The sequence below is a fragment of the Sus scrofa genome, chromosome 2, assembly GCF_000003025.6.
Source record: "Sus scrofa isolate TJ Tabasco breed Duroc chromosome 2, Sscrofa11.1, whole genome shotgun sequence".
Taxonomy (NCBI): domain Eukaryota; kingdom Metazoa; phylum Chordata; class Mammalia; order Artiodactyla; family Suidae; genus Sus; species Sus scrofa.
This window is the reverse complement of record NC_010444.4, coordinates 17,469,854-17,490,812: the sequence shown is the minus strand read 5'-3', so window position 1 is coordinate 17,490,812 and position 20,959 is coordinate 17,469,854. Positions and strand designations below refer to the sequence as shown.

Genomic DNA, 20,959 nt, shown 5'->3' with positions numbered 1-20,959 from the left:
CTTTTTTGTCTTTTTAGGGCTGAACCTGTGGCATATGGAGGTTCCCAGGCTAGGGGTCTAATTGGAGCCACAGCTGCTGGCCTACAGCACAGCCACAGCAACGCAGGACCCAAGCCATGTCTGTGACCTACACCACAGCTCACGGCAACACCGGCTCCTTAACCCACTGAGCGAGGCCAGGGATCCAAGCTGCAACCTCATGGTTCCTAGTCAGATTCGTTTTCGCTGTGCCACGACGGGAACTCCTAGCACTCAATTCTAGGAGCCCCCAAACTTCCAACAGCTGTGAGGAGGGACACAGGTTTCCCTGGAGGTTTGATGAGAGTCCCAGGAGAAGGGCGTTGCGCAGCAGATGGTAAAGATGTAGATTGTCGTTGGCTGTCCCTGCGTCCCTCGGCCACCCCGCCCCACCCCTCCCCCAACTGCACCTGAAAATATCACCTCTCAGCTCAAACCATGCAGCTCTCACCCCAGCTTACAGACCCCTCAGTCCTTCCCCAGGGCCTCCCACCACATGGTGATTCCAGACACTGCCCAGCTTTTCAAGTCTGGTTTCCCCCGCAACAGATCCGCTTCCAGTACTTGTTTGTGCTCAAGACCAGTGGAACGGAGGTGTACTGAACCCCGCCAAGCACGTTCACGTCCGTTCTGTCCTTTCTTCCTCCGGGCCACCTTGGGAGGGGGGAACTCTTTTAACCACAAGGAAGCTAAGGCTCAGAGAGGTTAAGCCACTTACCCAAGGTCACACAGCTAATAAGTGGCACAGCCCTTTCTCCGCTCTAAGCTGCCTCTCTCCAAAGATAAGTCAGGCATGGAGAGGTGGGCTGTGGAGAGGAAGACATAAATAAGAAGGCTTTCTGCAAGCCCATCTGAGAGTAGGGAGCCCAACCCAACCAACAGCTCCTGTTGAGGACAAGGAGGATGGCTTTTTTGTCACTGTTCTCCCAGGCGCCTAGCACGATGCAGGCACAGTGTAGGTGTCAGAGCATGTTGGTGTCTTTGGGGAGGGTCCTGGGGGTTGGAGTCAGGGAGGCCTGGGATTCAGCCCTGGCTCTGCCGTGAACTTGCTGTGTGACCTTCGGCAAGTCACTGGACCCCTCCGGGGCTCCGTGTGGAATCAGAGGGTTGGACTGAATGGCCTCATTACCCAGCAGCACTGACAGCAAGGAGGATATAAAAGTGAGCGGCAGAGAAGCTCTGCAGGACATGGTTCTCCGCAGCCCGAGGTGGGGTGTGGGTCAAAGACTGGATTTAGAGGGTGCGTGATGCGCCTCCGGCAGGGTAAGTAGGGAAATTGGAAGCGGAGGAAAGCGCTGCCGGGACGTTGGTTCCGGCAGCAAAGGGAGTTTCTGCCCAGTTCACGGGCACTCTGCGCCTCGGGGCCTGGAGCTGGAGCAGGAGACGGTGTATGCACGGACTAACCTCCGGGTCTGCCTCTTTCTCCTCCCCGCTCCTGACCCACCGGAGCAGCTGGGCGGGGCCTGCCTGCTGGGCGTGGGCATCTGGGTCATGGTCGACCCCACCGGCTTCCGCGAGATCGTGGCTGCCAACCCCCTGCTCATCACGGGTGCCTACATCCTCCTGGCCATGGGGGGCCTGCTTTTCCTGCTCGGCTTCCTGGGCTGCTGCGGGGCCGTCCGGGAGAACAAGTGTCTGCTGCTGTTTGTGAGTACCCCACCCCCACCCCACCCATAGGTGTCCTAGGGCAGGCTGTGGGGATCCTGGGTCCACACTGCAGGGGACTCACACCGAGGTCTGAGCCGGGTGGGCCAGGAGCAGGAGGGCCACCAACCCTTCCTATATGCATCAGTGGCCTCAGCTCCTGGAGCCCGCTCTTTGCCCTGGACCCGTGCCTGCTGTGTGGGCGAGCTGCCCCCTGGTGGAGGGTGGCCTTGGCCTCTAGGTCTGAAGAGCCAGGATTCGCCAAGGCAGGATCAACTGAGAGTGTTGACTCTTGATGCTTTTCAACTCACTTGCTTTTAAGAGCTAAAATATATAACTCCTTGGTAAAAGCTAAGATGGCTATTGGATAAATCATTTAGCTTTCACATTTCTACTTCCAAAATAGAAATGATATGATCTCCGAAGGGCTTTTATTCATGAAATAAATAGCGCTCCATCTGCCTTCCAGGCTGCATAGTTCACTAGCTGCCGTAGATGCATTGAGGGCCAAGAATGGCCACCCCTCCCTGGAAGATGGGCTTGTGGGAAGCAGGCGAGTCCCCGAGGATGATCTGGGTGGGCCTGGGTTTGTGCATGTGCCCTGCTGTAGTCTAGTTTCTTTCTTTCTTTCTTTCTTTTTTTCTTTTTGGGGCCGCACCCTCAGCATAGGGAAGTTCCCAGGCAAGGGGTCAAATCAGAGCTACAGCCTCCAGCCTACACCTCAGCCACAGCAAGGCCAGATCCAAGAAATGTCTATGACCTACACCACAGCTTGCAGCAACTCCAGATCTGTAACCCACTGAACGAGGCCAGGGATCGAACCCTCACCCTCATGGATACTAGGCGGGTTCATTACCGCTGAGCCACAGTAGAAACTCCTGGTCTAATTTCTTAACCTCACTGAGCTCACTGTCTGCTTGTTAAGTGAAGGCCCAACCAGTTCTGCCGTGAGTTACGAGCTTGGATGTCCTGTTTCACTGCTCTTCTGCATTCACATGGGCTGTGATGCTTTGGGCCTCTGCTTACTCCCCGGGCTTTGGTGATGGGGCTTCCTCCCCTACAAGGTGCTGTGCCCCCAGGGCTGGGAAAACTGAGTTGAGGGCAACCCTGTTAGAGGGTAAGTTAAAAACAGCCCAGCTTAGAAAAGTGTGCATGTGGATGGGCCGACTTGCAGACACTCCTCTTGGCCAAGTGGGTGGGTGGGTGGGTGGGTCAGGAGTTAAATGATAGGGAGATGTGGGCTGGTCGGTGACATGGGCTGATCAGCTGAGGGATTTCCTGGCCAGGCTTCTGTCCGCTCCTGTCATTGAGCCAGCAGCAGTGGCTTTGGGAGGCAGAGATCTGGCACGGTGCCTCCTCCCCAGCTTGGAACAGGCAGGACAGCCCCCATTCGTGTCACAGAGAGAAAGTGAAATCAGCTGTGAAATGTGTGGCTGGGGAGCTCTGGGTCCCTTTGGCCTCCGGCAGCAGCGTAAACACTGCAAACTTTTCAGCTGGAGAGAAACAAAGAAACCCGTGGGCGCCCCCTGGTGGAGGGCTCTGCACAGCATCAGATGGTGCGTGGAAAGGTCTGGGCTCGGGCTGCCGGGGATTTTGAAAGGAGCTGAGTAGGAGGAGTCCCAGGACACAGCAAACCTCCCAACCCCTGCCCTGCACCTCGGCCCTCGGTTGAGGCTCAGTGTTGGGGCTCATCCAACATTAATGGGCTCATCCCTGAAGCCAGGACAGGAAGCCAGGCTGGGGCTCCGGGCTGGGAGCCGGCTCCAGGTCTCGCAAGCCCTCTCTAGCTGTGTGGCTCCTCTGAGCCTGCCAGCTAGAAAAGGACACCCTCGCTCTCCTGGCACTTAGGGGTGAGACCAGGGGCCAGAGGCGGTTTGCCTCAAGTCCCAGCTGCGGCTGAACCTTAAAGCCCCCCTTCCCACCACCTCTCTCTTCTGCCTCCTTCCTCCTTGTTTGTCTCTGTTTCATTATGTCCCTTTCTCCCTTTCTTTTCTATTTCTCTACTTTTGTCTCCTTGTCTATCTCTGCCTTTCTCCTGATCTTTTGGTTTCTATTCTTGCTGCCTTGCCTCTGTCCCCTCTCCCTGCCTCTCCCGCTTTCTTTACTTTTTCTGCTTCCCCTCCTCCCTCCCCTCCCCACTCCTGCTCCCTCTCTCTGTCTCTGTCCCTCTCTCAGATGCCCAGCACACACAATCCTGAAGTCACAGTTCAGGTCAAAGACAGGGCCCTCGAACCCAGGTCTCCTGTCTCTCAGACCAGGGTCTTATCCAGGGGCTTTTGACCTGGAAGGGACTCAAGTGGTTCAAAACTCACCCAAAATTAGGTGCAAAATATCATGTCAGGGCCTCTGTGTGCGTGTGCGTGTACATATGTGTTGCATGTGGAGGGGGGGCCCACCACAGCTTCTGGAATGTTTTCAGAAAGACTCATGATCTAAAAACTAAGAGGATCTCCTGTCTCTTCCAACCTGGACCTGGCCATGTGACGGTTCTAGCTGAAGAGGGGCTCCAAGCCTCATTGCTGGCAGCCCCTGGGGTCCTTTAAGAGGTCTGAGCCACCTCCTCAACCTTTGGGCAGGGAGGGGAGACTTGTCTTGAGAAGGGCCAAGAGGGAGCAAGTTTAGGCACCTCTGGAACTTGCCTCAGAGGCCTGCAGAGAGCAGAGGCTTGGGGATAGGGGTTAGCCAGGCGTGCCCCGCCCCTGCCCTGAGGCTAAACCCTAAGGGGGTCCGGTGACCCTCAGCCCAGGGACAGTGAGCCTAATGTCCATGTCACCTGATGATCAACTTCTCTTTTTTCTTTTTTTAGGGCCACACCCATGGCGTATGGAGGTTCCCAGGCTAGGGCTGCAGCTGCCAGCCCACGCCACAGCCCCAGCAACACGGGATCCAAGCCGCATCTGTGACCCATGCTGCACCTTGTGGCAATGTGGGATCCTTGACCTACCGAGCAAGGCCAGAGATTGAACCCACATCCTCAAGGATACTAGTTGGGTTCTTAACCCACTGAGCCACAACGGGAACTCCATGATCAACTTTTCTAAAGAAACATGTCCCAAACGTTCCCGCTGATGAATTTCACAGCATTTTCCTGAACAACAGGACAAGGTCAGTCTCTTAGGGACATTCCGCGTCATCCCCTTTTTTCCTAGTCGCTCATCCATGAGTAGTTCAGGGGATGTTTTTAGCCCGTTTATTTAAAGATTCACATTTTTAAAATACTTGATAACAAAGGCTTGCTAAATTGGAAAGAACAGCAGAAAGAGATGGGTGTAATTTCAAAGCGACAAATGAGCTGAATTGCACATGAAGTCTGGGCATTTGGTAAATATTTATTAGAAATGAGAACGAAGAGCAGACGTGCTGTAGGCAGATGGGTTAGAAAAGCCTGGAGATGCTCACACGTAGGCAAAATAGCAGTTTTTACCCCTTTACGAATTCTCTGATCCTTAGCAAAATGATGTACATTTACTGTTCAGCAATTCCTGCAAATGTGTCCTTAGGCAAATAGGATGAGGTCAGATGAGGCGAGCAAACCCTAGGGAAGGTCTCCGTTAGGGGGAGCCCCGGGAAGCGTGGGGGGAACTTCCCTGATAGCCAGTGGCCGCCCTGTTAAAGCAGGGGGAAATGACTTCATGCCCTAGAAGTTGGGAGAAGTGACCCTTCGCTTTCCTTCAGGGGATGCCCCCTCACATGCCCAAGTCCCTATATTTGGGGAGTCCTGCTCCAGGAGAGAGCGATGGCCAGGAGCTGGGCAGACCCCCTTCCTCTGGGGAGGCCGGCTTTCCCCATCGAGGTGTGACCAGGTTCACTCTTGCATTTCATCCCATGAATCGTATGCTTTTCATCCCATGAATTTCATTTCATGAATCCTAAATCTTGCCTCAATGGACCCTCCATCAGGATGGGGACCACATTTCTGCCTTGTGTGTCCCTGCTGGCAGGTAGCACAGTACCTGGCACAGAGTAGGTGCCCAATAAAGCCCTGGAATGAAGAAACGGAGAGGAGGTGGTCTGGAAGGTGTAGGTAAGAGCGTGGGCTTTGGAATCAGAAAAGCCTGGTTCTAATCCCTGCTCTGCCAGTTTGTGGCTGTGTGCCCTGGGGCCAGTGACTTAACCTCTCTGAACTTCTGATTCCTCATATGTAAAAGGAAGGTAATAATACCTCCTTGCCAGCCATAGTGTTGTGATCAGGACTCAAGAAGAAAATGGGCGTCTTGCTTAACTCTGGTCCTGGCACATAGGAGCATTTGATAAACGGGAAACTAAACGGATGGCTGTCGATCCACAAGAGAGCCTGCTGGCCAGCTGAAGTCTTCAGACCTGGAGGCTCTTCTGGGTTCTGGCATAACATGGTCTTAGGAGGCTGTGTTCCCATGTTTATCCCAACTGTGCCACTTACCAGCTGGCCCAGCTAGGTCTTCTACCCTCTCACAGTCTCAGTTTCCTCATCCGTAAGACAGGTGCCGATGATAACAGCAGCTGCTTTGCCAGGCTGCCCAGAGGGTTCAGTGACATGATCCGTGTAAGAGCCACAGGGCTCAGGTGCTAAGTGCTCCATCGATGGAGCTCTTGTTATGTTTCCCAAGTTTTCCCACACCAGCGCTTGGCTTCTGGAAGGCTGGGCTTCCTCTTGGTGCTGAGCCACACCTGAGCAGTTCTCTCATCCTGCCAGCCTAATGCACAGCGCTTCTGCCTCATGTCGCTGAAGTGCTGCTAAGTCCCCTGGAAAGCACGCAGCACGCTCCCAGAGTGATGAGCACACGGAGGTCGCAAGTACTGTCTCATTCATAGTTTATAACTGTCTAAACCGCGATCGATAGGCAGAGACAGCTCAATTGGATCGCCGGGTTGGAAACCACTTCTGAGGCTGCTCTCAGCCAGCCTGAGGACTTGCCAGCAACTCCACCGAGAGGGCAGAGGGCAGGACGGGGCTCTGCGGAGGCCATGTGGAACAGGACCGGATGACCATCCGTCACCGGCCAAATGGAGGTGCCAGGAGCCCTGCCAGGCCCTCCGTCACTGTCATGGGGATGGGAGGCTGTCAGTGGGGAACATGCCTCTTGGCTCAAGGACCAGCTGGCAGAAGTGGAGGAGGGTGGAGATGGGTATCGAGGTGGGGGTGAGCCTGCCCAGGGTGGGGGGCGGGGTACCGGAGGCCCTGTCACTCTCCTCTCCAGCTGGGGAGCCCTGCCCCCGCTCCTCAGTCCAAGGTCGCCATGCACAGCCGATTGCAGCAAGGCTGCCCCGACCTGTCAGCACCAGGGCCCCCGGGTTCAGAGGAGCCACTGCCAGGCCAGGCCTGAGCTGCGCTCATCAGCAGAGCCAGAAAGGGTAGCGAGGTGCTCTGAAAAGAGCTGGAAGCAGAGGACAAGATTTCCTCTCAAAATGTTTGAGCTGCGCACCTTTGGAGGGCAAGCCATTCTCCTTCTCGGGCTTGTGTCCTCCCCTCTGGACGTGGAGGCTAAGCAGAGAAGAGACCTTGGGGCAGGCATCAGGTTCTGATGCCAGGCAAGCCTCTAGGAGACCTGAGACCATGAGCTTGAACCCGGTGAGACACCCCCCCGCCCCCCCCGCATCCCACCCCCACCCTGTGATGCATGCCTCTCGAATGATGCATGCCTTGTGCCAGCCGATCTGGCTGAGCCAGGGGCTCTCCTTGGATTTGGACATTTAAAAACCAAAGCATGCGTTCCTGTCATGGCTCAGCAGTAACAAACTTGACTAGTATCGGTGAGGACATGGGTTCGATCCCTGGCCCTGTTCAGAGGGTTAAGGATCTGGCATTGCTGTGAGTTGTGGTGTAGGTCACAGATGCAGCTCAGATCTGGCATTGATGTGGCTCTGGTATAGGCCAGTGGCTATAGCTCCAATTCAACCCCTAGCCTGGGAACCTCCATGTGCTGCAGGTGCGGCCCTAAAAGCATAGATAGATAGAGAGACAGATAGATGGATAGATGGGTAGATAGATAGATAGATAGATAGATAGATAGATAGATAGATAGATAGATAGATGGATGGATGGATGAATGACAGATAGATGATAGATAGATACCAAGGCAAAGCTTTGGGGCAGGTCTAGGAGATATTTCACGTCCACACCCTGGACAGATCAACTTGACATCCATCCTAAGCGCTTCCGGAAAGTGGTCCATAGCCCCAGGAGTTTGGAGAAACCTCCACACCTGGACTCAGCCACTGTTGACACTGCAACATCATCGAGGGACTAGGACTAGGTCTCCTCGGGGTGAGGCTAACGGGACAGAAGGCTTTTGACCAGAAGAGAGGTGATCCGGGGAGAGACACCCAAGGGCGTCATCCGCACCCACAGAGTGTCTGTGAGGGACCGCGTGGGGTGTGCACCACAGCCAGGCTCCTTCGCGGGTAAGGGCCTCAGCGATGGGTTCTGCTCATCCGCGTGGATGGCACGCAGGACCCTCACCTCCGCGACGGCGTTATTCCCTCCCGTGACCCTGGCAAGTAGGGCGTTGTTATCCCCGTTTTACTGATGAGGGAACTGAGGCTCGATGGGGTTTGAGTGGTCGTCCCAAGTCACATTAAGGGAGGCGGGGTGGGCGGAGGTGTCCAGAATCCAAGCCCAGGACCCTTGCCCCCTTCCAGCCCGGGGGACACAGGCTGGTGATTCCGACGACCGTGACCCAAGCAGCTGGGTAGCTGGTCACAGGGCAGCCAGCTGAGGTGGCTGGTCTCCGTGTGCATGGGGAATTCAGGCTCCCGCTGGCGGTCTCTAGGTGAGGTGACAACTCCAGGACTGTCACAGACCGTCAGTGCAGGGGTGCAGGCCGTGCCGTGTGCCGAGGCCACAGCCGCTTCCTCTTTCTTCTGCCTGAGCCGTGAGCCCAAAACAACGACCACACAGGTCAGGGCCTGAGAGGTAGCAGATGGCGAGGCCATTATGGTGAGGCGGTCTTCATGAGTTCATTCACTCATCTGATACCCAGGTACCGAGCCCTGTGCTGTCTGGGCAACAACGAGAAATGCAGCAGGTGGAGCAGAGGGGGCGATGTTAGACTCCACACTCCCAGCCCCGGGGTTTTCTGATTTTGATAGACACCCCACCTTCCCCCAAGTCTTGCTCCTTTATTGCACCTGAAGATGAAGGTCAGCTCCTCACTTCCCATGGGAATGAGAAGCAGCAGGGCCGAAGAGGTGGCCCCGGGGCTGGTGGAGTGGGGACAGCCAGCCAGGGACTCCCAGTGACCGCAGGATTCCCACGGTTCAGAAGCGGTCTAAGCAGGTTTCAACATGGATCTCCTTTGAGGGTTGCCAAGGAGGGTTATCCAGACTGTACACTGCACAAGGGGCCTCGTCTAAGGGGTGCCATTTGCACAGAAGGCATTATGTGTGTTTACTTTTTCCATATTTGTAGTACAACCTTGTTGGCCCCCAAAGATGGATTGTTGGCATGCTGATGATGAAAAAATGACTGGCTTATGGCAGTTAAGCTCCTTCGTCTTACAAAATCTGTGTGTTGCATCAGTTGTGTGACAGATGGAAGGGCACCTCGGTGAGCGGTCGCCTGTCCGCTTCCCGCTGCCCGGGGGCTCACGAGGCTGCCTTCCTTCTCTCTGCAGTTCTTCCTGTTCATCCTGATCATCTTCTTAGCGGAGCTGTCGGCGGCCATCCTGGCCTTCATCTTCAGGGAAAATGTACGTACCGGGCCCCGGGACCCCGGCCCGCGCGACCAGCGAGGGGTCAGTGGCCATTCAGGGCCAGCGCCTCCCTCCTCAGAGTCAGCAGCCTCTCATCCAGCAGTTTCAGCCCACATCATGACCCACCACCCCAGCAAGGCCCCACAGCCCAGAGACAATGGCGAGCCTCTTCCTGCAAAGACTTTTCCAGAAAGAGTCACAGGGCCCTTAAGAGTCTCTGCTGTTCCCAAGCATCTGGCGCAACCCCACACTGTATTCCTGAATCTTCCATTCCACTCCTTGCCCAGCAGTGACCCAGAGATTTTCAGTTGACCTTCTGAGGATAGTCGGAGAGACTGTCCTGCCAGCACAGAATGTAGGCGGCCTCCAGTGAGGGCCTGGCTAGTATCCAGTTTGGGCAACTTGCCCCCATCGACCTTCTTACCCTTCCAGCCACCCAGGGCCCCAGCTCCCTCCCTGAGTTTGTAAGAGCCAAGTTACACAACCAAGGGGGCCCTGGGAACGAACGCAGGGCAGGGAGGAAGGCCAGGGGGCCGGAGACACATGCTGGCCCAGAAGGCTGAGCAGGAGAAGACACAGAGGGGAGCAGCCTTTAGGCAGAGAATCGTCTCCCTCTGCAGGGCACCTCCCGGAGCCCGCCCCTTCCCTGCCGGGGAGGAGGGTGCTCAGACCTACAGGGAATATTGGAGGGTAGCAGCAACTTCCAAGGAAAGTTCTGGAAAATGCGGATGCGCAGAGACACCTGCCCCCACCCTCCCCAGCTTCTCCAGGACCTGGAACCCAGTGCGTGTGCTTGGGTGTGCCTGAGGAACAGCTCAGAGTGGAGGGGGTGGCAAGAGGGGCAAGTCCCCAACGACAACCCCCCGCCCCTGCCCCGACCATGGACGAGCCCTTCCTCTGGGAAGAGCTGCAGGGCTGATGGAGGCTCCCAGGCTGCCCTGGCCTCAGGCTGCCAAGGGGTATGTGCTCAGATTGCCTTTTCATGTTGGGGATCTGAGGATACAAGGAGGCCACAGCCCACCACTTGGGGTGATGGGCCACCCCAAGTAGCAGCTATAGAGGATCCCTGACATCAGGGCCAGAGGCCTCCCCCTCTGTTTCCCCCAGAGCAGATCAATGGAGGGGCCAAGAAGGGGGGCTGCACCAAGCTGCCCTGGATCCCAGCCCGCCCTCTCTCTCTGCCTCCAGCTCACCCGTGAATTCTTCACCAAGGAGCTCACCAAGCACTACCAGGGCAACAATGACACAGATGTCTTCTCTGCCACCTGGAACTCCGTCATGATCACAGTGAGTGGCCCCAGATGCTGTGAGCATTCAGAGCCCTGCTGCCCAGGAGAGCCAGTGTCTGGACTCCAGCGCCAGCCTGACTCATGTGCCTGTGCAGACATCAATAATCAATCAGGCACTGATCCATCCAGCCCAGACCCAGCTGCAGAACCTGTATCTGTACAGCATCCTGGGCAGCAATGGCCCATCAATCACAGTCCAAACTCAAGAGGAAACCTGTGGGCTTCCCCTGTCTTGAGTCCTCAATCAATTGCAACTGTCCTCAAATACAGTAATCATACCAATGGTTTACTGAGTGCTAAGTACCCCGCGAAGGAGGAACTGTTACCACCACCCTCATTTTACAGATGAGGATGCCGCAGGCTCAGAGAAGCTGAGTGGCTTTCCCAGGGTCACACAGGAGGAGCAGGTGGAGCCAGTCCACACCTGGGTCTTGACTCTGCTCCACCACACTGGAGACTCACGGTGGCCTTTGGAGGGGCCGTGTGTCTGTCTCGTGTGCCGCGTGCCTGGGTCCAGCTCCCATCCCCCCTTCTCTTTGCTCCCCTAGTTTGGTTGCTGTGGGGTCAACGGGCCTGAAGACTTTAAGTTTGCATCAGTTTTCCGACTCCTGACTTTGGACAGTGACGAGGTGCCTGAGGCCTGCTGCCGGAGAGAACCCCAGAGTCGGGATGGGGTCCTGCTGAGCAGGGAGGAGTGCCTCCTGGGACGGGAACTGTTCCTGAACAAGCAGGTACCGGGCCCTGCTCTCTCCAGGCAGGGGGAACCAGTCCCTCATGGCTTGGGTGGCCAGAGTCAGGGCGGGGGCGGGGGGGTGCTGGCAGTGTGAGCCCGGAGGGTCTGAAGGCACTTGGGGAGTCAGATGGAAGTGTGGGCTACGGCATGGGACTCCTGAACTGGGGCTGGTGAAGGCTCCACCCCCGCCTCTGAGATCCAACCAGAGCGGGGAAAGGATGAGGATGGCAGACAGTCTAGGGATGGCAGGCTAGAAGAGTGGGCATTTTGGCTGGGGTACAAGGGTGAGTAGGAGTTTTCCAGTCTTCCAGCAGAACGCTCCCTGAGCATCTGGTAATGCAGATCTCAGGAACCAGAACCAGAATTCCACAGTGGGGGCCCCTCCTCAGCTGTGTACTTTATTGGGGGAAAGGCTCACGTTTGCCTTGGGGGCACACCTCCAGACCCCAAGGGAGCAAGGATTCCCTGACCTTGTCCTCCAAGATCAGGGAAGCTCCTAGACGCCCTGGTTTCTTTTACAACCCAAGGACTTCATCTCAGTCTCAGACAAAGTCCCTTCTCTTCCTACGTGTGCCACCTCTGAGAACCTCAAGGGCCCCACCTTGCCCCTTCTCTGAGAGACAGACAGTGCCCTTGTGCTTGGCCCCTCAGTCCCCATACTCTGCAGGTGTGTGTGGGGAGGGGACAGTGAGGATGCTCTCACTCGATTGGGCCTTGAATGAGGACCTCGTGGGAGAGTTCCAGATGCAAGGACCACGGCAGGGGACAAGCAGACCAGGTCCCTGCTCTTGTGGGGCTCAAAGTGTAAGCAGACAAAGCAGATGAGAAGCAAGCAGCAAACACATAAAAAGCCCTAATTTCCCATGAAATAAAAACTTCATTATGAAGAAAATAAAACTAGATGATAGGCCGAAGAGACTGGGGTGGAGGCGAGGCTCAAGGCCAGCCTCCTAGAGTCCCAGGGGAAGGGAGGGTCGGGCTGAGGCCTGACCCCACCATCTGATGCGGAACCCAGCACCCCATCACCGCACCTGCCCAGGTCACGTCAAAGCCTTTAAGGCCCCGAGAATCACGTTTCTCTGCCCCTCATGGTCTTGCCTCCCTGCAGTGGGGGAGAGAGGCCCAACTAAAGAAATGAAGGTCCTGAGATCAGCTTGGGGCAGAGACAGCCACCCCAGGAGTGAGGTCTCAGCCACGAGGAGAGGCTGTGGGATGTTGGGGGGAGGGGGCTTCAGGCTGTGATGCCAGGCAGACCCGGGCTGTTAGCAGCAACGTCACCGTGGCCGAGACATGCTCTCCAGACCTCAGCTTCCCGATACAATGGCAGAGACTGCTTGCTGGCTGCCCCCATGCTCGGTTCCTGCTTTCCTCTCGGAGAGATGGCGTTGATAAGGCCCTGTGACCGCCAGGTAAAGCTCCCTCCCCAGCCTCTTGCAGCTAAGCCTATGACCAAGTTCTAGCTGAAGGGAGGCGAGCAGAAGTGTTGTGCAGCTGAGTCACGTCCTTAAGAAAAAGGATATGCTCACCCCTCCCCCTTCCCCCTCTGGCTGGGGGTGACAGCCATGGTGACAGCCATCTCAGACCTGGCAGAGGAGGGTAGCTCCCTAGGATGTCAGAACATCAAGAGAGAAGGTGCCCCAGAGTTTGCTTGTGGCATAGCAGGTGAAGGGTCCAGCGTTGTCACTACAGTGGCGTAGGTCACTGCTGTGGTGTGAGTTCAGCTTCTAGCCCAGGAACGTCCACACACTACAGGACGCAGCCAAAAATTATTAAAAAAAAAAAAAAAAAAAAAGTTCCCATTGTGGTGCAGTAGTTAATGAATCTGACTAGGAACCATGAGATTGTGGGTTCGATCCCTGGCCTCGCTCAATGGGTTAAGGATCCAGCGTTGCCGTGAGCTGTGGTGTAGGTCACAGACGCGGCTCAGATCCTGCATTGCTGTGGCTCTGGCGTAGGCCGGTGGCTACAGCTCCAATTCAACCCCTAGCCTGGGAACCTCCATATGCCGCGGGAGCGGCCCGAGAAAAGACAAAAAGACACACACACACACACACACAAAAGTACAAAGAGAGAGAAAGAGAAGGTGCCTGGGCTACAGACAACTCCATGGAGCAGAGCAGTCAGCCCAGCTAAGGAGTTGAGAAAGACAGAAAAACTACCTTGAAGAAGCTGCTGTTGGGACACCTGCCGTCCATAGCCAAACCTCTATCCTAAGGCCACTTGCAAATTGTTCAGGGAGGCTTCTCACGGGCCCTGTTCTCTGAGGGCTTCTTCCCCACATGCTTTGCTGTTCCGGATGCGTCCTCTGTTAGGACACCTCCTTCCGTCTCCCGGGCACGGCTTTGAGATCAAAGCTCCTCAGAGGTCCCCGTGCAGCTGCATTAGCTCTTCATGCTGAATGTCCCCTCCCTCCTGAGGATTCCCGGAGATTGGCTTCTGGGATTCCTTTTCTGAGATACTCACACCCCTCCTGAGCATTCTTCCCGTTTAAAAGCCCCTGCTAAGGGACTGTCTCAATTGGCTGTTTCTCCAAAGCCCACTTCCTGAAGCCCAGGATGCATTTCTGACTTCACTTCATAGCCTCATCACAGTCTTGAGTCTGGGAGCAGCATGTTTGATTCCAAGTAACTGAAAATCTAAACTAAAGCCTCTTAAGCACACGCCTTTGTGTTTCACACATGGCAAGAATTCTGGAAGATGATGGCGTCTCACATGATGGCTCCATCATGTCAGTCAAGGCTGAGTCGCTGTGATCCTTGTGGCCTCTCCGTGTGCTTAGCACTTCATGGTGGCAAAGTGGCTGCCGTGGCTCCCAACATCCCACCCATGTTCAAGACCGAGAAGAGCAAAGGGTGGCACCAGCTTCTTTCCCAGAAACCCCCAGCAGATTTCTGCTTAGGTCTCCCTGTCCAGGACTTGGTCACATGGCTGGCTGGAGCTAAAGCAGAGGGCACTCGTCTAGGGGTGTTGCCTTAGTCCATCAGCCCTGTTTACTTGAACTCTAATGAGGAGTCATGAGGAAATCCCCAAAGAAGGTGATCCATGATGAATAATTGGGCTCCTCCGTTGGTATGAGTTGAATCCACCACGGCAGCTTCTCCTGCCCATTCCTCACCCTGCCCTGCATCAGGATGGTCACCCAGGCACGTCAAGAAAGTGTTCCCCTGCTGGAAACAATCAGGGGGTCTGTTTGTTAGACCTTGCATGACCTTGACTCCAAGCCAGTAGGGTGACCACCAAGAGGAGACCATCTAAATGTTCCTGTCATGGCGCAGCGGAAACGAATCCGACTGGGAACCATATGGTCGCAGGTTCAATCCCTGACCTTGCTCAGTGGGTTAAGGATCCAGCATTGCCATGAGCTGTGGTGTAGGTCACAGACGTGGCTTGCATCTGGCGTTGCCGTGGCTGTGGCATAGGCCGGCGGCTGCAGCTATTAGATCCCCTAGTCTGGGAACCTCCATATGCTGCGGGTGTGGCCCTAAAAAGACAAAAAGACAAAAAAGAAAAAAAAAAAAAAAGAGGAAACCATTCAGTTTCCCCACTGTTCAAAGTGGTCTAAAGTCTTCTCTCCCCACAACACCGCTGTTCCTCTGCTTTATCCTCAGTGTGCCCCCCCACCCGACCAGGGAGCAAAAGCAGCCTGTGCAAAGGCCCTGGGGTAGGAGGGAGCATAGTGTGCTCCAGGAACCAAGAGAAAGCCCGTATGGCTGGAGCACAGTGAACACGGCAAGAACTAGCTCAAGGTGATGCTGTTTGCTGGGTCAGACCACGGAGTGCTGGCGGGCCCATGGCAAGGATGCTAGAAGAGCAAAGAATTCTGTGTCAAGTTCTACTTGGGGTCGTGGCCATGGTGGCACTCTGGCTGCTCAGTGGCCAGGGATCAGAGGTGCTCCTGAAGGCACCGGAGGGATTTCTACACTGATCCCAGTGAGAAACAGTGATGGGTTAGACTGGGATGATGGCAGTGGCGATGCAGGGAGGCTTATGGGTCTGAGAAGTGACTCCGAATGTAAAACAGTGGGAGGTTGGCTTCTGGGAAGGGAAAGGAGGATGAGGCGGTGCTGAGGGTGACTCCATAGGTTCTGGTTTGAGAGGCGATCTCAGATCTGGTCTGGGGCATGTTGAGTCCTGTGGGTGGCCTTTCTGGTGGCCCCTCTGGCTTAGCTGCCCTTTGTCAGATTAGGTTGTAGGCCGGGGGGCAGTGGGGGGGAGCGGGTGGGAGGTGACTGCAGTCAGGAGCCAGGGGTCGGGGGATGGTCCCTCCCTGCAGACAGGGAGGATGGGCGCTGACAGCCACACGGCTAAGGGACCCTCGGTCTGCGGGGGCAGGCTGGGGAGAGATGGTGCCCTGCACCATCTCGCTGGGCGGGCTGGGGCTCAGGGTGGCCTTACATCCTGAGCAGGAGGAAGAGTGGATACCCAAGCTGCCAGCAGCTCTGGACCCCCAAGACAGGGACCCTGCGTGGTGAGCAAGAACCAGGGCTTCCTAGTTCGGCTGGTGGGACTTGCACTCCCCTCCGTATAACTCCTCCTCCCTGCCTCTGGGTGTGACCTTGAGCACGCGTGAGGCCCCAGCAGAGTTCTGGACAGAGCGAGCAGACACTCACTCGGTGTTGGTGGCATCTTCCGTGCACCCCATCCTCCCTGCTCCCTCCAAGGGCATCTCAGTCTCAGGGCTTCCAGCAGCCCAGTCTGCTTGGTTCGGCCCAAGGACCCAGAAGATCTTCGGTGACAGAGTCCAACAGAGGGCAGATGTGCAGTTACGGTGCCCTGACCCTGAGCGATGTATGTCAAAGTCAGTTTCATATTCAGGAAGGGGAGTGTGGCTTCTCCTGCCCCCCTGTGGTATAGGTGCATGTGTGTGCATGTGTGTGTGGGTGTGAGAGAGGGAGAGAGAGCTGCACAACCCCTGGGGCCATAGAGGGTAAACCCACACACCCAACTCTGCACTCAGGCATTTCTCAGCTGCCAGGTTGCGCTCCGAGAGGCCTGGGGAGGGAGCAGGGCCCCAACAGGACTGGGGCCAGCTCCCTGCCAACACTGTTCAAAGTGTCTCATCCACTGCATCTCACTTTATCCTCAGGACAATCCTATGATGTAGTTAGCCTCCACAGCCCTAGTTTATGGATGGGGCAAATGAGGCCTAGGAAAAATAAACTCAGGCACACCTCAGAGATGCTGCGGGTTCGGTTCCAGACCCCCCCCCCAATAAATCGACTCACATGAATTTTTTGCTTTCCATTGCATGTGGAAGTTCTATTTACATTAAACTGTAGCCTCCTAGGTGGGCAATAGCTTTATGTCTAAACAAACAATGTAAATACTGTAATTTTTAAATGCTTTTTTTCCCCCCACTTTTTATGGCTGCACCCACAGCACATGGAGATTCCCAGGCTAGGGGTTGAATCAGATTGAATTGGAGCTGCAGCTACCAGCCTACACCACAGCCACAGCAACTCGGGATCTGAACCACGTTTGTGACCTACACCACAGCTCATAGCAACACCGGATCCTTAACCCACTGAGAGAGGCCAGGGATCAAACCCATATCCTCATGGATACCAGTCGGATTCGTTTCCGCTGCACCACAATAGCAACTCCCTTAAAATGTTTTGTTAAAAGTCATCATCTGAGCCTTCAATGAGAGGTAATAGTACATCAGAGATCACTGGTCACAGATCCCCGTAACACGTGTAATAAGGAAAAAGTCTAAAATAGTGGAAGAATTACCAAAATGTGACAGAGACATGAAGTGAGCAAATGCTGTTGGAAAAACGGTGCCAAGAGACGTGCTCAACACAGTGGTTGGGCTGCAAACCTCCAATGTCTTGAAACAAAACAAAAAAAGCACAGTATCCATGAAATGACAAAATGGGGTGTGCCTGTAAGTTCACCCAGTAAGCAAGTGGCAGGTTGCAGCCCCTCTCCCCATGTTATTGCTGCTGCTTCTCTGGATGGCCCCTCAAAGGGCATTAAAACCTGGGCTGCGTTGGGGTAGGGGGTGGGCTGGACTACTGGGGGGCGAGTGGCAGCCTCCCTCCCAGGCTTCTCCTGTCCCCTTCCCTTTGCCCAGAGCAGGCTAGCTTGTTCTACGTGTTAGGGTTCAGATGCTTTAAAAAGGAGCTAAGGGGAGTTCCCGTCATGGCTCAGTGGTTAACGAATCCGACTAGGAACCATGAGATTACGGGTTCGATCCCTGGCCTTGCTCAGTGGGGTGAGGATCTAGCGTTGCCGTGAGCTGTGGTGTAGGTTGCAGACGCAGCTCAGATCCCGAGTTGCTGTGGCTCTGGCGTAGAGCAGCAGCTACAGCTCTGATTCGACCCCTAGCCTGGGAACCTCCATATGCTGCGGGAGCGGCCCTAGAAAAGGCAAAAAGACAAAAATAAAATAAAATAAAATAAAATAAAATAAAATAAAATAAAATAAAATAAAAAGGAGCTAAGGGAGTTCCCATTGTGGCGCAGTGGAAATGAACCCAACTAGTATCAACGAGGATGTGGGTTTGATCCCTGGCCTTGCTCAGTGGGTTAAGGATCCAGCGTTGCCGTGAGCTGTAATGTAGGTCGCAGATGCGGCTCGGATCCCACGTTGCTGTGGTTGTGGTGTAGGCCAGTGGCTATAGCTCCGATTCAATCCCTAGCCTGGGAACTTCCATATACTGCGGGTGTGCCCCCAAAATGCAAAAGATGAAATAAGATAAAACAATTTTAAAAAAAAGAGCTAAACAGAGTGAGGGGTTGGAAGTTTGAGGGCTGGTTTGCATGCAGATCTAGGGTGGCCCCTGGCCTGGCTGGTGGAGGGACCTGCCCTGCCAGCTCTGAGGCCACCTCCAACCATGCCAGGTTCCCAACCAGCCAGCCTGTGGCTGGGCTCCCAGTGGCACAGCTGAGATGAGGCCCCAGGGTTCAGCTTCGGACCTTCTCTCCTTGTATCCTTGCCAGGCCTGGGGTGTCTCAGAGCCTGGCCTTGGCATGGGCGTTAGAAATCACCGCGGGGCATTTGCCCACGATGTAGGTTCCTGGCTCCACACTAGATTCCCTGATCCAGAGTCTTGGGGGCCAGGCCTTAGTGTCTGTGTTGCTAACCCCCTCCCAGACAGTTATGACACAGTGTCAGCCCCAGGAGCATTCCGGATCCAGGTTATTGCGCTGGAGGGGTCTACTTACCTGGGTAGATCCTGTTTGCTCCGGGGGCTCAAGGGAGAGCCTGTGCAGGCCTTCCCTGCCCAACCCCCATCAGCTTCCAGCAGGCAGGTCCCCCGCCATCCACCTGCCACTCTGCCCAGATTAGGCTGCTGTCCATCTGCCCAGGTGCAGCCTCACTTCCACTTCCGGTCAATGAGGCGGGGCTTCTGGGTGATTGACAATGTGTGTGATCACCAGAGAATCAACAGAGCCCAGAAACAGCCAGCGTCACCCTCCAGGCATGATGCCACCCCAAGCGGGGGGCTCCTTCCCTTGTACGTCCTCTGGCTGGGCCCCCAGAATATGCCAGTTCTCATAAAAGAAAGTTCTCCTCCTTGAAAAGTACATTTCTTTCAAAGCAACTACCACACATCAGTCGCTGGTCAGTAGGATGCTGGGGGAGGGGAACGTGGACCTCAAGATGACCAAGGCGTGGGGCACTCCGGGTCAGATGGGGCAGGGGTCACGTGCCGGCAGCGCCTGGCTGTGCTCGCACACACGCACATGCCATCCTCTCTCTTCCTGTCCCACTGGCCCCATCTCCATCTCTGTGTATCCTGAGGATTGCTTGAGAAAGCAGTCCTAGCATAGGAATTCAGTCCATTTAGAAAGGGCCCTGTGAGAGCTGGGCTGGTCATGGAAGGCTGCCTGGAGGAGGTGACGTATGTGCTGGGTCTTGAAGAATCGGCTGTGTTTCCTTAGAGCAGAGGCTGCAAACCAAAATCCTTCCCCTGCCAGACAGCTAATGGGAATGAGGAGAGGGGGTGGGTGTGGGGCAGTAGGGAATGGTGGGGACTGTGGATCGCCAGTACTGCCATGTAGAAATGATGGTTTACCTTGCTGGCTCTTCTGATTTATTTTTTCTTTCCAGGGCTGCACCTATGGCGTATGGAGGTTCCCAGGCTAGGGGTCGAATCAAAGCTGCACCTGCTGGCCTACACCACAGCCACGGCAACACAGGATCCCTGCCATGTCTGCAACGTACACCACAGCTCACAGCAATGCCAAATCCTTAACCCACTGAGCAAGGCCAGGGATGGAACCCACGTCCTCATGGATACCAATCGGGTTCTTAACCCACTGAGCCACAATGGGAATTCTTGGATCTTCTTATTTTTTTGAGAGCAGCAGGGAGCCATATATTGATGGGAAATTGCCCAATATTCCAACCACTGTGGCAGCTGCATAGAAAAGGCCTGTGGCTGATTCGGTGGCAGTCAGGCTGCAGTTTTCAGCCCTGCCTTAGGGACCAGAGGGCCCAGAGGGTCTTTGGGGAAATGCTGCCACATTGGTGTGTTGATGGGCCTTCTGCCTCCCACCACCTCCCCACCAAACTGTCCCAACAGTGCTGGGACAGGGTGGGCTGAGCTTTGGGGCCAGATGCCAGCACCCAGGCTTCACACTCTCGTCCTGCGACTGGCCCCTGAGCCCTGTCCCTCCTGGCTATGGCTTCACCTCTGGTCCTTCCTTCCCAGGGCTGCTACACAGTGATCCTCAACGCCTTCGAAACCTATGTCTACCTGGCTGGAGCCCTCGCCATAGGGGTGCTGGCCATCGAGGTAAGAGCCCCCACCTCAGCAGCTCCCTAGAAGCAAGACACCCGCACGGGGTCTGGGCCTGCGTCCCCAGGCTACCTCCTCTCCGACCAGGTCCTTAACCCAGGACCCAGGGGTCCCCCACTGTGGGGACTATGGGGTGTCTGCTGCCTGAGTCACGCCCCCCGGCAACCCCACCCGAGGTCCAGAGTGCACTCTGACTGAAGGGTCAACACAGCTGGATGGAGGGAGGGACTACAGCCCGTGCTTCTAGATCAGGTCCTTTTTCTGGGGGAGGTTCAGGGCCCATGGGGCCTTGTTAACCCCACAAGCGTAGTCTGAGTCCCAGCAATAAAGACCGGAAGGGCCCCGCGCTCCCTCAAGAGGAAGGCGGCTGCAGACTCACGAAGCCACCGCTAGATGGCGCTTCAGTAGACGGGGCCGAGCAGCTCCCTTTCTGGTACCAACTCGGATCTGGAACCTGCTGCTCAGGGAGCTTGGACCGACAGCGTTGCCCACACCCTCCCTTCTCCAGAAGGGGGCGGCTAGTTATGGACGTGAAATCGGGCAGTGGGGTCCCCAACCTCTCCCTCCCACCTGCACCATAAACGTGGCCCTGTTTAGCTTCTTACTCTCCCTACAGGCCTGCTTAAAGCAGTTTTGTGGATACTGATAATGAAGATGGGGAGATGCAGGGGTCATTCATTCATTCATTCATTTACTCATCCAGTGTGGATGGAGCCCCTACTGTGTGCCAACACCGTTCTAGGTGAACAAGTCCTCTCCTGGGGAGAAGCAATGAACAAGAAACATAAATCTGTACCGGCTCCCCCTGACCCCGGAAAATGGCAGGCCTGGGTCCCCTGCAGAAAGATCACAGGCT

The 20,959-nt window shown here is 55.6% G+C and overlaps 1 protein-coding gene across 2 annotated transcripts in view; it reads left to right on the top strand.

Moving 5' to 3' along the window:
- The window catches only part of TSPAN18 (tetraspanin 18), a 206,114-nt gene that overhangs the window by 180,925 nt on the left and 4,230 nt on the right, over positions 1 to 20,959 (top strand). For both annotated transcript variants that reach the window (XM_021083155.1, XM_003122850.6), the window contains 5 exons: positions 1,471 to 1,665; positions 9,255 to 9,329; positions 10,521 to 10,619; positions 11,170 to 11,352; positions 20,017 to 20,100. In XM_021083155.1, coding sequence (XP_020938814.1) covers positions 1,471 to 1,665; positions 9,255 to 9,329; positions 10,521 to 10,619; positions 11,170 to 11,352; positions 20,017 to 20,100 — 636 coding nt within the window. The remainder of the gene's footprint in view (positions 1 to 1,470; positions 1,666 to 9,254; positions 9,330 to 10,520; positions 10,620 to 11,169; positions 11,353 to 20,016; positions 20,101 to 20,959) is intronic.